General features: G+C 39.4%; 1 protein-coding gene across 6 annotated transcripts in view; it reads right to left on the bottom strand.

Moving 5' to 3' along the window:
- LOC123870778 (acetyl-CoA carboxylase) overlaps nucleotides 1-22,704 on the bottom strand; it is a 68,464-nt gene that overhangs the window by 6,045 nt on the left and 39,715 nt on the right. For 3 of the 6 annotated variants that reach the window (XM_045914189.1, XM_045914191.1, XM_045914192.1), the window contains 27 exons: nucleotides 22,486-22,696; nucleotides 21,885-21,980; nucleotides 21,092-21,249; nucleotides 19,921-20,101; nucleotides 19,167-19,282; nucleotides 18,260-18,380; nucleotides 17,448-17,544; nucleotides 16,907-17,013; nucleotides 16,155-16,256; nucleotides 15,838-15,940; nucleotides 15,266-15,366; nucleotides 14,672-14,842; nucleotides 13,962-14,181; nucleotides 12,964-13,102; nucleotides 12,071-12,284; nucleotides 11,605-11,791; nucleotides 10,723-10,850; nucleotides 10,030-10,144; nucleotides 9,354-9,531; nucleotides 8,835-8,950; nucleotides 8,174-8,266; nucleotides 7,611-7,705; nucleotides 6,889-6,954; nucleotides 6,573-6,656; nucleotides 6,326-6,424; nucleotides 5,963-6,103; nucleotides 1,133-5,367 (listed from right to left, as the gene is read on the bottom strand). In XM_045914189.1, the coding sequence (XP_045770145.1) occupies nucleotides 5,290-5,367; nucleotides 5,963-6,103; nucleotides 6,326-6,424; nucleotides 6,573-6,656; nucleotides 6,889-6,954; nucleotides 7,611-7,705; nucleotides 8,174-8,266; nucleotides 8,835-8,950; nucleotides 9,354-9,531; nucleotides 10,030-10,144; nucleotides 10,723-10,850; nucleotides 11,605-11,791; nucleotides 12,071-12,284; nucleotides 12,964-13,102; nucleotides 13,962-14,181; nucleotides 14,672-14,842; nucleotides 15,266-15,366; nucleotides 15,838-15,940; nucleotides 16,155-16,256; nucleotides 16,907-17,013; nucleotides 17,448-17,544; nucleotides 18,260-18,380; nucleotides 19,167-19,282; nucleotides 19,921-20,101; nucleotides 21,092-21,249; nucleotides 21,885-21,980; nucleotides 22,486-22,696 (3,517 nt within the window). In that variant the 3' untranslated portion in view covers nucleotides 1,133-5,289. Of the gene's footprint in view, nucleotides 1-953; nucleotides 956-1,132; nucleotides 5,368-5,962; nucleotides 6,104-6,325; nucleotides 6,425-6,473; nucleotides 6,657-6,888; nucleotides 6,955-7,610; nucleotides 7,706-8,173; nucleotides 8,267-8,834; nucleotides 8,951-9,353; nucleotides 9,532-10,029; nucleotides 10,145-10,722; nucleotides 10,851-11,604; nucleotides 11,792-12,070; nucleotides 12,285-12,963; nucleotides 13,103-13,961; nucleotides 14,182-14,671; nucleotides 14,843-15,265; nucleotides 15,367-15,837; nucleotides 15,941-16,154; nucleotides 16,257-16,906; nucleotides 17,014-17,447; nucleotides 17,545-18,259; nucleotides 18,381-19,166; nucleotides 19,283-19,920; nucleotides 20,102-21,091; nucleotides 21,250-21,884; nucleotides 21,981-22,485; nucleotides 22,697-22,704 lie in introns of those variants that run through there. The other 3 variants (XM_045914188.1, XM_045914190.1, XR_006797152.1) reach the window with 2 other exon arrangements.

Genomic DNA, 22,704 nt, shown 5'->3' with positions numbered 1-22,704 from the left:
GTGTTTATTACACTCTATCCGTGGAAAGAAGTTAGTATAGCGCTCTCTATAACGTAATCCCATATAAATAACAGCCAAAAACCACAGTGGGCGTTAACCATTTTGAGTCATCAACCAATCACAAACATGTTTTCAAAAAACATTCGAAACCGGACTTCGTCTGTGGTGGTGTTTGCTGGCGCGCGTGTTGTGACTTTTGGAGTGTTTTTTTGTGAAAATTGGCTGGTTTTTGTGTTCAGCTAGTGTTTATTGGTGGTGGAACTGACTGGGAAGCGCTCTAAAGGGGCGCCGCGGGTGTGTCGGTGGGCGCCGGCGCGGACGAAGTCCATACTTATACCTCACTTATACATATAGTTTCCCTTACTTGTAAATAACTACAAACTTGACATTGGCTAATCAGTGTAAAGCCAGACGAGAGAAAAAAACAACATTCGAAACCATAGTTTCGTTTGTGATTGGTTGATGCCTCCAAATGATTAGGGCCCACTGAGATTTTTGCCTCTATCATTTGTATGGGATTACGTAACAGAGAAAGCGCTATATTAACTCCTCTCCGCGGATAGAGTATAGAATAATAATTGTTTCTGTGTATTATTTATTAGTAAATATAAGGCATTAAATTTTTTATAATGAAACAAAGTATTGTCCTTTTCTTACCCAAGATAGCTAATCTTAAGTATATACAAGTGTAAATTAAAAATTTATAACACTCCCGAAAAGTGAAGGTTACAGTAACTAGAAAAGAGCTGACAACTTTCAAACGGCTGAACCGATTTTCTTCGATTATAGCTAAGAACACTCGATCAATCCACCTTTCAAATAAGAAAAACTAAATTACAATCAGTTCATTAGTTTAGGAGCTACGATGCCACAGACAGATACACACGTCAAACTTATAACGCCCCTCTTTTTTGGGCGGGGGTTAAAAAGGACCGATTGATCTATCAACGCACAGCTCGAATTTAATGGACGGATCAGGCTGAAATTCAGCATGCAGATAGATATTATGACGTAAACATCCGCTAAGAAAGGATTTTCCTAAATTCAACCCCTAAAGGGGTAAAATAGGGGTCTGTTTGTGTGGTTCTCGAGGACGAAGTCGCGGGATTATGTTGAAAATAAAACCACAAAATAAAATTATTAAATATTTATTTGTTCATTTATTTTTTACAAACAATGAGTACTAAAACCGAACCCTCTCTAGCTCTATACAAAAGTAACAACTGGTTGAGCAACCAATCCGCTACTGAACGACTAGTGGTCCAAAACATACAGTAAAGTGAAAGTAAATCATTTTACTCTATCCACGGAGATAAGTTAATATAGGACTCTCTCTCTCTATTACATAATCCCATACACTCATACAAAGACAAAAAAGTCTTTGGGCGTTAACCATTTTGTGTGACCAACCAATCACAAACGAGTCTATTTTTTCGTACTACTCTGAGAACCAATCACAAATGAACCTATGTTTTCCGTACTACTCAGCGTTTGTGATTGGTCGGTCGAACACGGACTTTTTTTGTCTTAGTCATTTGTATGGGATTACGTAACAGGGAGAGTTATATTAAATTCTCTCCGTTAGTGTATGTTTTAGCACAAAATAATAATTTTCGATAAAATTCAACTAAAAAATAAAAATCAATATAACAATCTAGAAATTTTGAGTTACTTAGGTATATAATAATAGTTCGTTCAAAACCATAGATTAAATTATTATCAATTAAAAAAGAATATAAATACAAATAGGAAAGGAATGTAGCGTGATATACGTTTGTACGTTATGCAGGTTGCGAAACTGAGGTTACGCGCTCAGGGGGTGACGTCAAAAATGACAGTTCTTTCATGAATGAGTGTAATATATTGACAGGTCTTGCATGAAAAAGTGTAAATATTGACACTTTTTGCATGAGGGTGTCGAAATTGACAGTTCTGGCACGACAATGTGTCAAAATTGACAGTTCTTGCATGAAAGGGCGTAAGTTTGATACTTTTTGCATGAAAGGATGTCGAAATTAACAGTTATTGCATGAAAGTGTGTCAAAATTGACGTCACAAAATGCATTCTACAAAAATGCAATTTTTAAGCGATTAAGGGCACTATTTCCCAATATATTGTACTTACAAAAGATCTAATGGGCATAAAATTATGTATTGTCTTAATATGAATCAAATTGTTTTGCAATAATTTACTTCGTAATGTGATATGTATACTACCCATTTCCCAAACAAGCTGAAAAAACATACATTCTATACATAATTATATTTATTTTTTCATTTTTCTTCATAGAAATAAATTCGGAACACTCATACAAGTCATTCCCGGTTCCTATATTAATTAAAAGAAATACAGCATCAAATGTATATTTTTAAGTGATTAAAACTGTTTCAACTGAGCAGAACCATTAACAGAAGAACCGGATTTCAATCTTCTACACACAGAATCTTACACATTAGTTATAGATATAAAAACCCCATTATATAAAATATCATAATAATTAAAATAACACGTAATAAATAAAAATAATCAATTTATCCTTTAATTATACAATTTCTATTACAATGGCCACACACGATCAAGTTTACGGCGGAATTGAAGCCCGGCGTCCAGTCAACTGATAGTAAGGGTCGGATCTATATAAAGGCTATTTGTACCTCGTGGACATAACGGGCCCCCAGCTCTGATTTAAGACAAAACGGAATATATTGTAAATTTTAAAAAATACCATAAGGTTGGACAACTCAAACTATATTGACGAAAGATCTATTTTTCAACCGTCCAATAACTTTTATCAGTGGAACAAGTTTGACGTAGTGACAGATTTCCTATAAAAAAACTGTTAAACCCTCAAATTTATCCTCAGAAAGTTAGGTATTTGACAATTAAAAAATCGGCCCTTTTATCAGTTCCTTCCATAAATTGTGATTTAACAAATAATGAGCAAATAAAAGAATTTGCAACACAAAAATGCAAAAAGGTTGCTTTAATTTTTTTTCCTATACCGTGCACCTATACCTAGTACTTTAAATGTCAATTAGGCAGGCCCCCAAACAGTATTAGCCCAGGGTCCAACTCAAGGTCCGTCCCTGTAAGGTACTTACTGGATATATATTAGGTAGGTTACTGGATACCGCTTCAAGTCAGCTGCACACTGATCGGTAAACTTGATCGTGTATAGCTAGCGTTAGATTATTCTGGTTTAGAACCAGATTTATTATAGGTAGATTAAACTAAAGAAACCAGTGTTCGCCTTTGGTCGAAGTTCATAATAAGAAAATCCTTAAATATCTAGTTATTTAGACCCACCCGGCTTTGCACGGGTAGCACAAAGTATCCACAGATTGAATTTTTGGTTGTAATTATAGTGGTCCATACCTCAAAAGATAAAAAGGAACCCTTATAGGGTCACTTCGTTGTCAGTATGTCTGTCTGCGAGTCTCTCAAGAGTTGAAGACTCTTTCTAAGGAACGCGTGGTCATGTAAGCTTTAATTTGTAGTATCACATAAAAATATATTTTACAAAGTTTCAATATATTTCATTCAAGGTACGGAACCTTCGGTATACGAGTCGAATTCGCACTTTTTCATTTTTTGATTTCTGCTACTAAACTTATCGTTACTAAACATATCGTCGTGAACTTTTTTTAAACTATTTGAGAGCAAAAATTTCACAGTACATTATTTTTATAATTATAAATGTAACGATTTTTATAGTATTCGCCAATAAAGTTCTCACGTAGCGCAATTTTTGCCGTCTTATTTGAAAATTATCACCATATCTCGGCCAATTATTTACAGCAAGACTTTATAAATTATACATCTGAACACTCGCAGAATCTACACTTTGACGAAAACCGCATGAAAATCCCTACAGTAGTTTCTGAGATTAGTGCGCATAGACTGACAAATTCGGAGGGACTTCGTATAGTAATAATATTATATTATTTTTTTCTGCATATAATTACAAAATATTTATTAATAATTTGTGATATTCAGCAATATTAATTAATATTATAAATAAAATTTTCGTGTAAATAAATAAATCAACCATTTTTTTTTTTTACAATTAAATAGGACGGACCTATATTTGATGTAACTTTCACATAAAAATAGGCAGCGTTTCAGGATATTTTCTACTTATCAAACCTATTTTGTCATGATCACATCGCATATGACTACCGTACATTCGTCTAACTAGAGTATTTTCTCAAAATAGACCCTATTACAAACTAACATAAGAACTAATATTGCATTGTATTAAAAATATTAGTAACCCGAGGCCAGGGACGGTTACCGTTACTAAATTTTAACGTTACAACTATGTTAAATAAAAGTGGTAACGTTAACGGTGGCATTATACAAATGATATGATTTAACGTTATATTTTTATCGTTACTCAACGATAGGAGCACGTAGACTGAAGATGTTACTTTGTACACGGCATCGTTACAGAGAGATAGGTGTATAATTACCGGTAAAATGTATCATTACATTTACCGGTATTAATGGATATATTATAGTTATTTTTATCGTTACTTTTTAAAAATATCGGTAACTCGCCCCCTGCCACGGTTTTTTGAGATGAAACAAGCGGCTCGCCTATTAATTCCATATCTTTTCACCAAAGATAATAAAATGTTTCACGGTGTGGCTTTGAGTTCTGACCACAGATTTATGACATGACTTTTAGTCTTAACCATAAGTTGATCTCCGCAAACCATGGATAAGGATGCGTTTCCACTAAAGCGGTGCAGTGGCTTGAGCCTGATCAAACGTTACTGTTAAATGAAGTTCAAATTTTATCACGTCATCTTCAAACGTCGTTAATAAGTGGAAACGCACCCTTAGGCGTGAATTTGAAATTCTAAAAAAGGGGGTTTAAAAAAAATAAGTCACAGTAAAAAATGTCCGCAAATTAAAAACGGCTCTGAACACTATTCAACAACGAACGATATTCATTTTCATTATTATACTCTATCCGTGGAAAGAAGTTAGTATAACGCTCTCTCTCTTACGTAATACCATACAAATGATAGAGACAAAAATTTCAGTGGACACCAACCACTTTGTGACACCAACCAATCACAATCTCTAACTATGTTTTCTAATTGAATTTCAAAACATTTTCAAATTGAATTTGGAATGTTTTTTGAAGACATGTTTGTAATTTTTGTCTCTATCATTTGTATGTGATTACATAACGGAGAGAGCGCTATACTATCATCTTTCCGCGGATAGAGTATAACACTTCCGTAATAAAAATTCTATTAATAATTTATTTTTTATCACTAATTATTAAAATCTGGTTCCATTTCTAAGGCAGTGAGTTTCCTGACGAATTCGGCGCGTTGAGAAGGCGTTAGTTCCTGAAAAAACATTCATTATTAAGGTTTTTGTATAAAAATTAAAAAGTATTGTAAGGTTTTAAAACGTTACGATCCTTTTCAGGGACTTTAAGAAAGGTATAGTGCATAAATAAGAACTCAAATTTTAAAGAATAGATTTGTGCAAAAATCTCGAATCTTGAATCAACTGTCATGTCACAAGTGTACTTAAATTAAAAATTTATAACACCCCCGACAAGTGAAGGTTACAGTAAGAACTAGAAAAGAACTTTCAAACGGCTGAACCGATTCTCTTGGATTATAGCTAAGAACACTCTTGATCAAGCCACCTTTCAAACAAAAAAAAAACTAAATTAAAATCGGTTCATTAGTTTAGGAGCTACGATGCCACAGACAGATACTCACGTCAAACTTATAACACCCCTCTTTTTGGGTCGGGGGTTAAAAAATACGATTTTAGTCCATAATCTAAGGGTAAATAAATGCCGGACTGTATTACAGTTTACATTAGTTACATTACAGTTCCTCGCCAACGCGCATATGAAATCGCGCGAAACGATTCGCGGCGAATTCGCCATTTTTTAACAAGGTCTTGACAGTAAAATTAAACACTTACCATAACCAAGTGGTTGACGGCTTGCAGCACGGCGTCTTGCTTGATAGCTCGCAGGTTCCTCTCCAGCACGGAGTCGTTGTCCGCCGCCTGAGCTTCCAGCCACTTGCAGACCGCTTCGTTGTCGTGCTCCCACTGGTGGGACTGTGGACAACGATTATTTATTGATTAACGTTGTAATATGGCGTCACGACATTCCATGACATAATAAAAGTAAAGGTGAAGTCTGCCAATCCGCACTTGACCAGCGTGATGGTCTAAGCCGGAGACCAGGGCTCAGTAGTAAGGCGGCAATGGATTGAGATGACGGCTTGCACCCTCAGCTCCGCTCGAGGCGGAGTATATCCTGCGGGAACATCACCTCACCTGCGTCTCCCCTTTGTCCTCCGTGAACCAGCGCCGCAGCGTGGCGGCGGCGGCTCGCTGGTCCATCTGCTCCGGCCCCGTGGCGGTGGCGGCTTGCACCCTCAGCTCCACTCGAGGCGGAGTATATCCTGCGGGAACATCACCTCACCTGCGTCTCCCCTTTGTCCTCCGTGAACCAGCGCCGCAGCGTGGCGGCGGCGGCTCGCTGGTCCATCTGCTCCGGCCCCGTGGCGGTGGCGGCTTGCACCCTCAGCTCCTGCGCGTTCTGCCGCAACAGACGCTTGAGGCGCCAGTACAGCAGGCGCCGCGAATCCCGCCAGGGGATTATATCCTGAGGGAACATCAAGCGATTTTATTATACCCAGAACAGGGATGTTACCAACCTAGCGGCATCTAAACGGCTGTTCTGTTTGGTGGACGTAAGCAAGCCGAACTTTACTTTCGACCAAAAAGTTCTGAATTATTCTCAAGCACGCCTAAAGAAGTTTTACTTCAAAAATAATTCACAAATATAGTTGAATCAAGACACACGGTCGTGTGTCGAAGCCAAGTTTAAAACTTACAAATATACAGCCTTTTTCCAGCATCCTTTCAGCGGTGTCGTGTAATTCGGCAAACTGGACTGCGATCTGTTAGAAATAGACAACAATTATACAACAAGCATGTGACGTCATCCGGTTTAGGTTTCTGGCTGAAAATCAGCGCTGTATGATCTTATGTATGTACAAGGCATACAGCATTATGCTGAGCTAGAACCTTTTTTCGGTTTGCGCCACACATGAGTTTATTCTGGCGCTTCTGCTTGAGGCGTTTCGGCATCAATGCTCCATTGGAGGAAGCGCCAGGATAATCAACTCTTAGGCATAACATGTGGCGTGTGGTACAATGTACAAAATAAACATTTTCTCTCTTTTAATTAATTAATTAACTAAGATGACTTTAAATTTAAAGGCGTGTCCAATAAAACATGCTGTACCTGATTAAAAACCTACTGTTTACTAAGCCATTACACTGATCGTGAGCAATTTACTCTTATCCAGAGAAGTTCTGATCTCCATCTCTGAAGATATTCATCAGATCTTCATTAAAGTTGGTTATACATATCATAATATTGTATATTGCATATTATTGTAAATTGAATACTTGAAAAGAGCAACCGCCGAGTTTCTTGCTGGTTCTTCTCGGTAGGAACGGCATTCCGAACCAGTGGTAGATTATTTTGACGATTCAAAAGCACTTATAAAAGTTTAATTGAATAAAAATATTTTGAATTTGAATAGCATACCTCGTGGTAAATGGGTGCAAGTTCCTTCTCCCGCGCTTTCATGGTTTTTTCGGCAGCGGTTAGTTCCGCGTCCAACTCGCGGACACGAGTCTCGGCTACAGAGAAAAAATGGAAAAATTACCTAAAATAGTTTTTATTCCCCTTTAAGTAACTTGCAAAGAAACGCAAGCAATTTAAATCCCATGTAATTTAACCTTATTACATCATACGTATATAATTTATCGTCAAATTTTTGTGCTAGGCATGCAAACTTGATAGTGTGTGGATGTCAATTTTGCCAATTGGAACAAACTATACTTCATCCTAATATCCGGGTGATTTTATTTATTCTGTAACAACAAATGTGAAACAAGTGTAAATTAAAAATTTATAACACTCCCGACAAGTGAAGGTTACAGTAACTAGAAAAGAGCTGATAACTTTCAAACGGCTAAACCGATTTTCTTCGATTGTATCTAAAAACACTCTCGATCAAGCCACCTTTCAAACAAAAAAAAACTAAATTAAAATCGGTTCATTATTTAGGAGCTACGATGCCACAGAGATTAAAACAAAAAGTTTACCTTGCTTGCCAGCTTCAGTCTTTATGAGCACATCGTCGATGGAGCCGCGACGGTCGAGGTTCTTCGAGATGTCCTTTATTTGCTCCCTGATTTCTAGAAAATATTACAAACTTTACAACATTTGAACATATTATAAGACAATTCTTTGCCTCAGAATAAAAATCTTCAATTCACATTGAGAACAGATCCTTACTCCATTCTATTTAAATGGTAAATACACTTGCAGCATCAGTATTAAGGATTTGGGAAACTGCAGTTCAGAATTTAAAATAACTATCGATGGCACTCTGCTTCGCTCCCCTGAGAATAAAGTTAAGTCTTATTCCTTGTCTACATTATAAAGGGAAGCTCTGTGCAAAATTTCAGCATTCTACTGCTCAATTCTGCATTCTAGAATGCTGAAATTTTGCACAAGGGTTCTGTCTGAGCTTTGATAAGTCAGTCAGGGAGTGAAGCTGCCAAGCGATTTATCGTTACGATACGATACCGTGATAAGGGGCATGGGTTTAATAAAAACTGCCATACTCCAAGTCTTCCAAGTTACCTTGGTATCATCTTAAACTGCATCATGACTTACTACCAAATAAGGTCACAGTCAAGAGCTTATTTGTAATGGAATAAAAAAAAATGTCTGGAAAGTATGCTTCTGCAATTATCTTACCGGAGGCTCTGGCGCTGAGCCTGAGCAGTTCAGGGTCGAGCCGGTACATGGTCTTGAGGATGTCCTTCTGCTTGTACTTCACCTCCACGATGCCCTCCGCTTCGAGGACTCCTCCTCTGCAAACACGGTTAAACTTACTATCATTATGAAAACGACTTCACTTGCAAACGGCCAGAGAATTCGTCGGACAAAATTTTGCCGATAGGATTTATAGTGCAGAAATTTTGAGAAAAGGCTTGCTAGTTTTGCTCCATATGTCAACTGCCATGTGAGAAGTAGGTACGATTTTAGTTCTTACGCGCTTCTCTTTGACGCCTGCTATTCTATTATTCGTTGTTCCAGATCTATATATCGATTTATATCTCATTACGCATAACGTTACGTTAACCTAATTAATTTATATCAGCACTACATCATTGTTTGACAGTCAAAGTGTACAATGGTACCCAATTCAAATAAATGACTTTGACTTTGACTCTATTTCAAGGTTTTTGAGGCAACTAAGTCCTCAGTCCTTACCTGGCGTCGTTGTCGGCGTACATCTCCATGCGTAGAGAGTTGACGCTAGGGTCGACGACGGCCCATGCACCGCCGCGCAGCTCGGCGCCGGGCGGGATGTACACCAGCACCGGCGCCGTAGCGCGCCGCAGTGCACAAACGATCTCCGCGCCGAACTTCAGGATCTGTTCGTACATGTCTGTGGACGAAGTTTACAATACAATTTTTAGATCCTCGATAACTCAACGATTGAGAAGTGGGCGGAATTCCGAAAGGTCGGCGGTTCGAACCTCACCCGTTACAATATTGTCGTACCTGCTCCTAGCATAAGCTTTACGCTTAATTGGAGAGCAAAAGTGAGTATTAGTCATGATAAGCATTTATAACATTCTTTTCTTTTTTTTTTAAATTGAGCGTCAAAACACATCAGACTAAAATGAACCTAAGACGCCTTGTTTTAAAGGTTAAAAATTCAGTACTACTGATTTCAATTTGACAATATTTCCGCTTAACTGTTAACGCATGGTCGAACTTGACATTTGAAACAAGGCACTTAAAGTCCATTTTACTTTAACATTAACTGTTCCCATCATCATCATTTCATAATACATATATGTAATAGCGAAACATCATGCGATAGATTGCTTTTTATTTTTGGGAAAGCATTAATTAATTGGAAAATTCCTTGAAAGCTTACCTTTCTGTCCGCCACTGAATCCTCTCCAGTTGGCGAATATGATGATGGGCAGATTTTCCCGCGAGAAGTCGTTGATGGCTTGAGATGTTTTGTACGCAGAATCGGGGAACCATACCTGGGTGATAAAAATTCATCCATACTAATCCATATCCATACTATTATTATAAATGCGAAAGTGTCTCTGTCTGTCTGTCTGCTAGCTTTTCACGGCCCATCCGTTTAACCAATTTTGACGATAGAGATAGCTTGCATTTCGGGGAAAGACATAGGCTACTTTTTATCCCCTAAAATCAAAGGGCTCCATTAATTTGTATCAGAATATTCTGTACTAATATTATAAATGCGAAAGTGTGTCTGTATGTCAGCTTTTCACGGCCTAAAAGCTTACATCCCGGGGAAGGACGTAGGCTACTTTTTATCGCAGAAAATCAAAGAGTTCCCACGGGATTCTTAAAGGCCCATCCGTTAAACCAATTTATATGTTTGCTACAGAGGTAGCTTGCACCCCGGAAATTTACAAAGGCAACTTTTTATCCCGGAAAATCAATGAGTTCCCACGGGATTCCGACAAACCTCAATCCACGCGGACAAAGTCGGGGCATTAGCTAATACATAATAATTAAAACAACACTGTATTAACACTATTAAAAACAACGGACATGTACAATGTGGCAATACAACGAGCAAACATACCTGTCCTGCCTGCTGCACGGTCTTGGCCTCCGAGTCCCAGTTGGCGGGGTCGGCGGGCAGCGTGAACTCCACCGTGCGCGTCTCCACCGCCACCACGCCCACCGGGATGCCGCCCAGCCGAGCGCGCCCTGGGGACAAGCAAGCAATCAATTAATTAATTAATTAATTAATTAATTAATTAATCAATCATTCAATCAATCAATCTAGATTTAGATTTGGATGTTAGTGCCTAAAATAAGAAAACTTTTGTATTCCTGTGCAACTACCTTCTGCTTAATACAGCTCTTTCCTATTGCAGAGGGTAAGGAACTCGTCCTTGTATTTAGAAGTTCAATAAATTATTTATAATTATAAAAAAACAGCCTGTTTGCGTCCACTGCTGGACATAGGCCTTCCCAAGAGTGCGCCACACGCGGCCCGCCGCCTTCCTCATTCACTCACTTCCCACTACCTTCTTAATGTCGTAAGTCCAGCGGGTTGGAGGTGGTGCGCTTGGAGATACGCGGTTTTTACTCCAGAACACGTCTGCCGCAGAGGCCATCAGACTTTCAGGTCAGTCGTAAGTTTACGTTTTTTGGTAAGTTTTGGAAGATTTTGTCACTTTGTTGACCTGACCTCTAATATGTTATGTAAGTTTTTGTGTCGTAACGATACTGGAAAAGCGTTCTTTGAGAAAAACTTCTGAGAAAAACTTAAAGACGTATCAAATTAAAAGAAGGCGACGTCAAAGAAGTCGTTCCTAGAGTTATCGCCGGTCCCGTTCCACGGGCCAATTCTCTGGGGTCAGAGCACTGCACTGCAATATTGGTACCGCTCAGTTCAGGGACGTACATAGGGTTGAAGCCAGGTGTACATTCTAGCAGGTAGCAGAAATCTACGTACCGGTGACCACAGTCTGCGCCCAGGGCTTCATGATCTCGTCGAAGGAGCCCACGTCAAAGAAGCCGGCCCTGGTGTTGTCGCCCGTCAGCATGAGGCGCGGGTCGTGCGCGGCGCGCGGCGGCACCCACTCCACGGGCCGCTCCACCGGGTCCGAGCACCGCATTATTGGCACTATGCTCATTTTGTCCTGGGGAACAATGGATAAATTACTTTCAGAAGGTATATCAGGGCCACTTATATTGATTTGTCAGTTAAATGTTCCAATTTGCGCACATTGAAAACAAAACTGACCCTCTACAGGCTGTAACCAGAACAGAAGATATTGGATAACTACAGTACAGAGGCAGAAGATATTGGATTGTGTTACGGCAGTATAATTATAACGCTAAGTTTTTGCTACCGTTCTGGTTAAGCCTGTATGTCTATCTATCTATTTAGCCAATGGCTGAAAGACTTGTCAACTGACCTTGGGCACATAAGACAGCCATTTGACCGTGGTCCGTATGGCCTCCAGGTCGGTCGGCGCCACGGCGTGCGTGACTCCATTGTTGTGCATTATCTGTATACCGCCCAGTTGGTTGTTGCTGGCGTACACCGCTCGACCCAACACTTTGTTCAACGCCGCATAACCGGTTAGAATGATGTATGAGGACTCCACTTGAATCACGCGATGACCAAGCCTGGTGAAATAAAACGATAGTTAAAAGGTATCCTCTGTTGAGTTCAAAGGATGGAAAAAAAATACTAAATACTATGCAACCCAATAGGATAGGATAAAGTATCTGTTGGCATTGATAGGCAAGATTGATAAGAAAAACTGTGCCAACAGAATAGCATAACTTGTGCCCATGCATATAAAATGTGAAGCTCACAGTTGGGTAAAAAGATAAGAAGAGAAGGTTTCCTTATCCTACAAACCTAGACATCCATTACATAATCCAAAATTCCGCAACGTATTGTTAGATTTTCCATGTAAAATTATTGAGAACTATGAAAAATTTGAAAATAGTAATATTTTATAAAATTAATATTTATCCATACTATCCATACTAATATTATAAATGCGAAAGTGTGTCTGTCTGTCTGCTACCTTTTCACGGCTCAACAGTTTAACCGATTCTGACGAAATTTGGTACAGGGTTAGCTTATAACCCGGGGACGAACATTTACTTTTTATTCCGGAAAATCAAAGAGTTCCCACGGGATTCCTAAATACCCATCTGCTCAACCGATTTGTATGAAATTTGGTACCGAGGTAGCTTGCGTCCATGTTATTGACATAGACAACTTTTATCCCGTAAATCATCCACGCGGATAAAGCAGCGGGCATCCTCTAGTTTACCATATATTTTACAGTACCTGACAACATAGGATCCGATGCCGATAGCCCTGCAGGTGACCACAGAGATGGTGACAATGTCTTCGTACGCCTGAGCAGTCTCGCCCGCGATGAGACCCGCGTCGCGGAGACATTCCACACCCAGACCCTCTTCTTTGCCTGGAGACGAGATATTTATGTAAATATATCGATATATTGATTTTTATTCGATTGTACATATAACGCAATTTATAAAGTTAAACTATATTGGCAGTAAAAGCTGTCTCCGGATAGCCGCAAGAACATTGAGTAATATAATAGACAGCATTTTTCTTCGAGCTTTCAATTCAATTATGAGATTTTGTATACCAAAAGACAGACAGCAAAAATGTTGGGTGAATTGTGTGGAAGATCTAACAAGTGTAAATTAAAAATTTATAACACCCCCGACGATCCAAAGTATTTGAGTTTTCTAAAACATCATTTTCAAATAAATAATTATGTATTTAGGCAACGTCCATCTTGACAGCTTGACATTTGTCTATTGACATAATATTATGAACCTAACGGTTATCTAACCTTCTTTTCTACAAGAAAACTAGAAAAGAGCTGATAACTCTTAAACGGCTGAACCGATTTTTTTAGATTATAGCTAAGAACACTCTCGATCAAGCCACCTTTCAAACAAAAAAAACTAAATTAAAATCGGTTCATTCGTTTAGGCGCTACGATGCCACAGACAGATACACAGATACACAGATACACACGTCAAACTTATAACACCCCTCTTTTTGGGTCGGGGGTTAAAAAGGATGGATGAGAACATAAATTGGAGAAGAGTTCAAGCATTACGACAAAATGGAAAACCTCTGTACAAGGAGGGTACAATCATTCTTAAAGACAAATAAGTTGGGTGCATTACAAGGAAGAAGAACTAAGTATGGGCAAATATATAAATAGGAAAAGAGTCGAAAGGCCACGACGAATGGCACAAATTGAGGAGACCCACAAAAGGTCCCTTTGTGGCATGATGACTCACCAATAATATCGGTGATCCTGTATCTGGACTCGCCCTCGTCATCGATCAGTTGCGCCTTGACAGAGTTGAGGGGCCCGAGCCGAGAGTAGGCCTCGGGGCTCAGGTACAGGTACTTGAAGCCTCGCTCGGGCCTCTCCGCGTCCAGCCAGGCCACTTTGAAGTCCGACTTCACTTCCTCCGCGACGCCGATGCGCGCGCCAGAGTTCACGCTTATGTATATCTGTTGACAAATCAAAGAATTAAAATAATGGAATGTATACACGGTCAAATCTGACACGAGGAAATCAGTATAAGTGTCTGAGTAGCCGACTTAACGAGGTTTTAATTTTTTTTTAATTCTATTAACGTTTGGGGTCCCAAGATGCTCAATAGCGAACCTGCTACTGAAAATGTAGCGGTAGAAGACCCCCACTAGCTCGTCAGACGATTTCAAGCTGACCCATATTTTATGGAAATCCCTTTTCCCAGAATTCCCAGGGGTGAACATGTCACCCCTGTAGAATTAAACCGTATACAAAATCATCTTAAAAATATCTTAATCTCTACGCCTTAGCCTTCTTAATACTGATTTGTATAGAATTCTTTTGTGGAAATCCTTGCAAGAGTAATTCGTTCAGCTGTGGACTTCTATTATAACAAACCAAGACTAAATAAGTGGTTATCTGTAAATAACATTGTACTACCAAACAGTGATATATTTTGTCACTTACCCTGGGTATTTTCCTTTCGCGCGCATACTGAGACGCTCTGTAGTACACCCAGTCCTCCTGGGGTCCGAAAGACCCCATGTAGTGCGTCAGATCGTTGGCTATTAGCACTATGTCACGGCCCTCGGGACATTCCGGTGTGAACAGGGTTAACCGCCAGGCCACCATGCCCACCTGGAGAAAAAGAACAATACAATCAAGTGCCGGAACACGCAAAAGTCACTCGTTTCAAAATTTAATAGCATACCATGTGATTGTGACCTCAGGAAAGTGTGAAAGTCATTTGTGGGAATGAGTGTAATATTTTATAATAAAACACTGCAGTCAGTTAACAATTTTAAACTTGTTTAAAAACAACAAGTTTAAAAAATCTATTAAAAGTATACTCCTGGAAAAAGCATATTATAAAACCGAAGAACGAATGAGGCCTCATAATGCGCTTGAACGCACAGTGTAGGTTCCACCATTCAAATTACTGTATCACATCAATTTACAAGGATCTGATTGGTGGAACCTACACTATGCGTTCAAGCGCACTGTGAGACCTCATAGTAACGTTTGTGAATACGGCCGTAAATATAATACAGTATTCCTTACAGTATTTTGCCCCGGCAATCTGGTCACTTCCACGGCTCTTCTCTCGCCATCGGATTCCACCACCAGCTCCACCGAACTCATCACGTTGTCTGGCGGGGGACCTGAGTGATACAAAACGTATTTAACGTAACTCCAATTTGTCTAACCAATTTTAATTGGGATTATACCTATGTTGAAAACAAATTATTTAATAGTAATTATTAAATAACGGTTATTCCAAAACTCGCATAATTCACGTCTGCTGTTAGTTTTTGCTAACCATTTTAAATTATCGATTTAACTAAAAAATACGTCAAAAGTGTATGACGTCACATCTGTGGATTTCATACAAGCTCACTAACTAAGGCAATATTTTATTTCAACTAAAGCGTTCCAAGGACTTTCTTCTAAAACTTTTATATTATAGATTATCCAGTAGTGTGCATGTGACACTTAAAAGTGTATATAGATCAGTTTCAGATACTTTTTAGTTGTTAGTAAGTAAACTAAAGACTGATTATTCAATCTTTAAATGACAAATACAGATTTTGGCAGATTTTCGGATTGCGTCTCTATCACTTATGATCACTTACCATCTACAGCGCCCTCGTCGATGCATTCCCGCCAACGCTTCTCGACCACTTGTCGGAACATGTCCGGGATATCGTACACGTATGTCGTGCCTTGCGACGTTGCCTGGAAATACGATTTATTTTCAACTCTGTGACAAGGGGAATATTAGTCATGATTAACATGGTTAATATTGTTTAAAAAATTAAAAAATTGCACATCCTTTCAGGTTAGCCTGGGTTATTTTGCAAAGTATGGTTTCGTTTTATGAACTAAATCCATTTTCATCTTGGAATTAGTATAACACCCGTAAGAGGAAAAAAAGATAACTATTTCTTACCAAGAATCTCTTCTGCTGCAGATAGTCTTTGGTGACATATGGGGTGGAGATGGGCAGTCCGTGCATGGGGCCTTGTTTCGGACCGAACGATTGGAAGATTATCTGCAAACAAACACAAAATATAGTAACACCTAACAAAACCCTATAAACTATATGTGATGCTTGCAACTTTTATGAGTCACAAAGTTTATCAATCACTAGCTGACGCCCGCGACTTCGTCCGCGTGGATTTAGGTAATCCAGGATATTATCTATCTCCATTCCAAATTTCAGCCAAATCCGTCCAGTAGTTTTTGCGTGAAGGAGTTACAAACATACACACATACTTTTGCCTTTATAATATTAGTGTGATTTGTAGTTTTTTTTTTCGACATTTTGCATGATAAATCAAAAACTATTATGCATAAGTACCTAAATAAATAAAATTGGTTTTAAAATGTTTAACGGTCTTTACCTGATACCTTTCATTTACCTGGACCCTTTCATATGATACCCCACTCGGTAGATATCTTACTTTGAAATTTCAAATTTAAAAAAGAATAAAAAAATCGTTTATTTACACAACGATTCCAAATTTCATGTCGATAGCTTTAATAGTTATTGAAATAATAAACTATGACAGACAGACAGACGGACGGAGATAGTCGCACCATATGGGTTCTATTTTTACCATTTTGAAACGGAACTCTGAAAACAGGATATATATATATATATATATATATATATATATATAAATCATCAATTGCACTTACCACACCAGTCCTTGGGTCAATAACTTCCTCGTAAGTGTAGACGTCCAGGGTATACCCGGACCCGTTGGACAGACACAGCCGGACATTCTTCGTGGGCTGTCCAGGGCCTGAGGAAATAGTAACGAATCTAGATATTTTAAGCTATATTCAAACTAAGGGCAGTTACGCACTGCATCCGATTCGAATCTTTTTCTAACAATTCAAATCAATTTTTATAATAACCTATCCATATCCGCGGAGTGAAATTAGTTAATGCTCTCTCTATTATAGAGAGAAGAGTAAGAGCGCTATATTAACTTGATTCCACGGATAGAGTATAACGGTTTTTAGTATATTTGTCAAGTGCAAAATGACCTCTTCTCTCACTCGGAACTCTTTTGCTTCACACTCACTTTTTTTTAAATATAAAATAGCGAGCAAACAAGCAGGCGGGTCACCTGACGTTAAGTGATTACCGCCGCCCATGAACATTTGCAGCACCAGAGAACATAGCGGAGATGTTAAGTACAGAAGTGACAATAAAGCTACAATCACAACTCACCAATTCGTAGCGTGAATCGGATCTCCGCTTGCAAAACTCTCAGTTTCCATAGTCGTGGCCCGTAGCGCATCACCATACCCAGTACGGATTCCTCAATCTAAAACAAATAAATTAACATACACTAGCAGGCAAGAAATACTGTAAGTCGACCTTAAAAAAGAGATAGCGGATTCGTAGAGCGTTGTCTCTGTCGTTGAGACCGACAAAACGTCACATAGGTATGAATGATAGAGGCAACGTTCTACAAAGCCGACTGGGATTGTCCAGAAAAGACTTGGATGTAAATAAACTGTTCAGCCTCCTTTGTGTTTTCTCCAAACAACGCGTCTTTGGCGAAGTGAATTGTGCTGTGTGGCACAACAAAAAGCCACTAAAATAAACAACAACAACACGCCGAAACATCTTTCTAAAGGTAGATGTACATTAAATCTTGCGGGCTATTGTACAACTTGTAAAGTAAAATATAAACGACTCGTGAACCGCCCCGGCTTCGCATGGGTGCAGTGTAGCTACTAATGCAGTATTAGTGTGTTTTTGTTAAAACAGCATTTACGATGAAAGCTCTCAGTCAGCTTGATTTCTTCTGATCTTGAACAATTATCGTCTTTCAACAAATCAACACAAAACAATATTAAACTATATGTGTAAACATTCCTCTTGAATCCCTCTATCTATTGATGAAACTTGCATTAAAATCTGTTGCGTAGTTTAAAAAATCTAAGCGTACATATGTACAGACGGCGGGAAGCGACTATGTTTTATATCATGTAGAGAAAACGAAAACCCTGTGTAACACGGGTGTTTATGCTTACCTTAGCAGTGTCCATAATAACCGTAGGTCCGAAGTTGAGGAAGATGTGGTTACAGTCCGTCCTCTTTGCCAGGTGGTGGGAATACGCCACTTCCAGCTCGTCCATCGCTTCCAGCAACACTCTGAAACCAACAAAATTATCTACGAGTACTTATTTTTTTATTGCGAAACAAGTTAGCCCTTGACTCACCATCATCAATCATCATCATTGGTCATTTAATATCAGATGAGATTGCTCTCATCTGATTGTAAATAATAATGCAGTCTTAATAATAAGGTCACTGACATAGCCCAGACTATTAGCAAGCTGAAGTGGCAGTGGGCAGGCCATACCTGTCGTAGAGGCGATGGCCGTTGGAGCCGGAAAGTCCTTGAGTGGAGACCGCGTTTGAGCAAACGTAGTGTGGGACGCCCTCCAGCACGATGGACCGACGATATAAAGCGGCTGGCGGGAAGTGGCTGGATGAGGAAGGCTGAGGACCGGGTGTGGTGGCGCTCTATAGGGAAGGCCTATGTCCAGCAGTGGACGTCCACAGGCTGATGATGATGATGATGATGATGAATGCAGTCTAAGATGGTGGCGGGCTAACTTAGAATGGGTGTGGCGGTTCAATTACACCTATACCTTTATCAGTTTCTATACAGCATCATACCGGAGCGCTAAATCCCTTGGTAGTTTTTGCCCATGGGGTGGTAATTAGCCATGGCCGTAGCTTCCCACCAGACCAGACCAGAGACAATTTAGAAATTATATATTCCCAAATTGTACCTGCATGGAATCAAACCCGGGGCCCTCCCACTTATAAAAAATAAAAATGATGTAAGTAACCAAAGATAAAAAGGCATCTCAAGCACACTACTGCCACAGCCAGGAGAAACAAAATCTTCTTCAAACATATATAACTCACCTTTCTCCTTCATTCTGCAGGTACTCGAAGGACGCTTCCTTGGTGATGAGGTCCTGATGCCTAATGATGGAGCGGATGAAGAAGCGATAGTCCGTCACTTCCTGGCCCTTCTTGACCTGCCAGCAAAATTGTATCGAGTTTTTTTTTTTTATTCGAGTTAAATACATTGAGAGAAATATTTCACAACTAGTTGACGCACGCGATTTCGTCCGCTTGGATTTAGGTTTACAAAGATCCCCTGGGAATTCTTTGTTTTCCTGCGATTAAAAAACTCCTGTCCGTTCCTTGAATCTAAGCTATTAAATTACTTGTCACGAAAATCGGTTAAGCGAATGGACCGTGCAAATGTAGCAGCAGACAGACACTCTTTCGCATAAAATGATGTTAGAATGGAAGTACGGATTCATTCGTAAAAAAATTGTGATATTAATATGATAGGATAGTCAAATTTGGTTGGACTTGTATGTTTGTTTTCATAATAATGATTCTTTTTAACACATTAAAAAAATAACGTTAGGGGTATTTTCACAGTTCACGACAGCTAAGGAACTTGTAACAAAACGTCGAAGCTTCAACGTCACTGGCAGACGTCAAAGGTTCCTACATATTGACGCTAGGTAGCCTATGAATTGCCTATTTTTCTTTGATTTCACGTCAGCCATAGTCTAATATTTTACATATCATCGATTCAGGATCAAATCGAGAGTTCCCTCACTCTAGTTCCCTCTGGTATTTTGCTTAGTTACTACGTTACCTTGGCTTTGCCCAGATACAGATGCATCTTCTGGTTGCTGGTGGGCAAGGCTTCCAGGTCGTAGCTCCTCATGCGGTACAGCTCCAGCTGGAAGGCGGAGGCGGGCTCCAGGTGGCGGTAGATCGTATCCTCCGTGAAGTCGTTGCGAGCGCGGTACGTGAAGAATTTGGGGAATTGACGCCTGAGAAAGAAGGGGAAAATTTAAACTAGAACCTATCTCTTCTTTGGAATCAACAGACAAACCTGACCGGACCTGAGAAATTGGGATACTATATTTTCCAGATGGCATTCATCATAAGTCAATCTAAATGCAAGTTCAAGATGAGAAATAGTGGGTAAGAATAGCCCAGATTGGCTGGAAATGGCCGGAAAGCACACCCATTTAATGGGATAATAGGGTGTTTGACTGTAAATAAAACAATATCATGTTTTGCATAGCGGTAGTTTATGCGGCTAGAATTCATTACTTAAGAGAATAATTTAAAAGAATTTTAGATTTTCATATATTTTTTTACATAATTAATTACTAACGTCACGCTGTACGGAAGGCGATCAATGACGTCACAAGGCGTACACAAATATTTTCCAATTTTTTAACATAACAAGTGTAAATTAAAAATTTATAACACCCCCGACAAGTGAAGGTTACAGTAACTAGAAAAGACCGAAAAGACCTGATAACTTTCAAACGGCTGAACTGATTTTCTTGGACTATTCCGCGCCTACGATCTATAGTATCTGAGTTTTCCAAAACATCATTTTCAAATAAATAATTATGTATTTAGGCAACGTCCATCTTGACAGCTTGACATTTGTCAGTTGACATAATATTATGAACCTAACGGTTATTTAACCTTCTTTTCTACAAGTAAACTAGAAAAGAGCTGATAACTCTTAAACGGCTGAACCAATTTTTTTGGATTATAGCTAAGAACACTCTCGATCAAGCCACCTTTCAAACAAAAAAAAGTAAATTAAAATCGGTTCATTCGTTTAGGCGCTACGATACCACAGACAGATACACAGATACACACGTCAAACTTATAACACCCCTCTTTTTGGGTCGGGGGTTAAAAATAGAGGGATTTCTGTGGAAAAATATTTTTATACTATAATGACAAGTCGAATAAAAATGCAAAATTGCTTCGCCAAATCAATTTTGGCCACTTACTTGATAAGTAACATGAAGGTGATGCGTCGCACGCGCTTCTGATGCAACTCCCGCGCATGCACGCGACAGAACTGTCCGAAGCGACGCGACACGGCGCTGTCGTCGCTCTCGCCGGTGTCGCGGATGCCGATCATTAGGATGTGGATAGGTTCCAAAGGCTGCAACAATACAAATGGATTTTTACAGGGTGGCCTCAGATGTGACGCTTAATTCATGTCTAGGTATAGTTGAGTTTATAGTTATTAATTAACACAAAAAATAATGTCCAAAAATGTTAAACAAAAAAGAAAAAAAAAAAAGAAGAACCACTGACGGATGAAAATTATGAAAAAATCATATCCCCTAAACTAATACTACATGTTCACCACGACATCAAAAGGAGCCTCAAAATACCCAAGCTATTCGAATTATGTATTATAATGATATAACTATATAGAACTAGCTGATGCCCGCGACTTCGTTCGCGTGGATGTAGGTTTTTTAAAATTCCCGTGGGAACTCTTTGATTTTCCGGGATAAAAAGTAGCCTATGTGCTAATCCAGGGTATAATCTATCTCCATTCTAAATTTCAGCCCAATCCGTCCAGTAGTTTTTGCGTGAAGGAGTAACAAACATACACACACACACACACATACAAACTTTCGCCTTTATAATATTAGTGTGATTAGTGTGATATGTAAACCAGCAGGCGGGTCACCTGATGTTAAGTGATTACTGCCGCCTATGCACATTTGCAGCACCAGAGGAACCGCCAATACGTGGCCAGCCAAGGTATCTACCAATATGACTTACCACTTCATCCTCGATTGAGATCGGTTTGAGATCATGGCCGACGTTGATGCTCGTACTGTCCCGGTTCTCGCTGCCGTCCTGCAGCGCTTGCAGGTCCTGCAAGAAAAACGAAAAAGGCTACTCGTTCAAACATTGTATTACCACGCTCAGCTCCTGCTATTGCTTTACCCCCCCACCCCTTCCCCCCTCCCAACTATACACATTTCAGGAAAGAAGAGGAAAATGAAGAAAAATGACGCGACGAGTAAGTGCCAAAAAAATCTCAAAAACTCAAGTTTTTCAAAATCCTTCTTGGGGTCCGTTCAGATAGACCGTCGCGGAGTGCAGAATAAATTTTGATAGTTTCTAAAATTGAATTGAAAAAATCGGTTAAATGCGAGTCAGACTATCATCATATAAGAATCAATTCATTTTTAAATTTTAATATATTAATTGAAATACACATTCTGTGAAAATTTTAACAGTTTACCTATTCCGGTTCATGAGATAACAGCTGCGTCTGAGATTTGCATTGATAAATTAGTCAGTCAGTCGTATGAATCCTAATGATAAAGAATGAATTAGTCAGTGAAGAATTTTTCACAGATAAATTACAACATACCTCTCGCCTCACAGTCGCAGAGCTGGCGAAATCGTGGACCAGGTCGAGCAGTTCATCCGAATACTCCTTGAACTGCTCAAAAGAGTCGAAAGCTGCCAGCGCGCCGGTCCTATGATGGCACTTCCTCATGGCAGCCGTGGACAGTTCTGCTGGAACGCCTTCCTGATCCTGGGCTGAAGCTAGTTCGATTTCTGACTGGCTTATTGGGATCCTGGGACA

The sequence above is a fragment of the Maniola jurtina genome, chromosome 13 (genome assembly GCF_905333055.1).
Source record: "Maniola jurtina chromosome 13, ilManJurt1.1, whole genome shotgun sequence".
Lineage (NCBI taxonomy): Eukaryota > Metazoa > Arthropoda > Insecta > Lepidoptera > Nymphalidae > Maniola > Maniola jurtina.
Note: the sequence above shows the minus strand (reverse complement) of the source record. Positions and strands in the feature narration are given on the sequence as shown.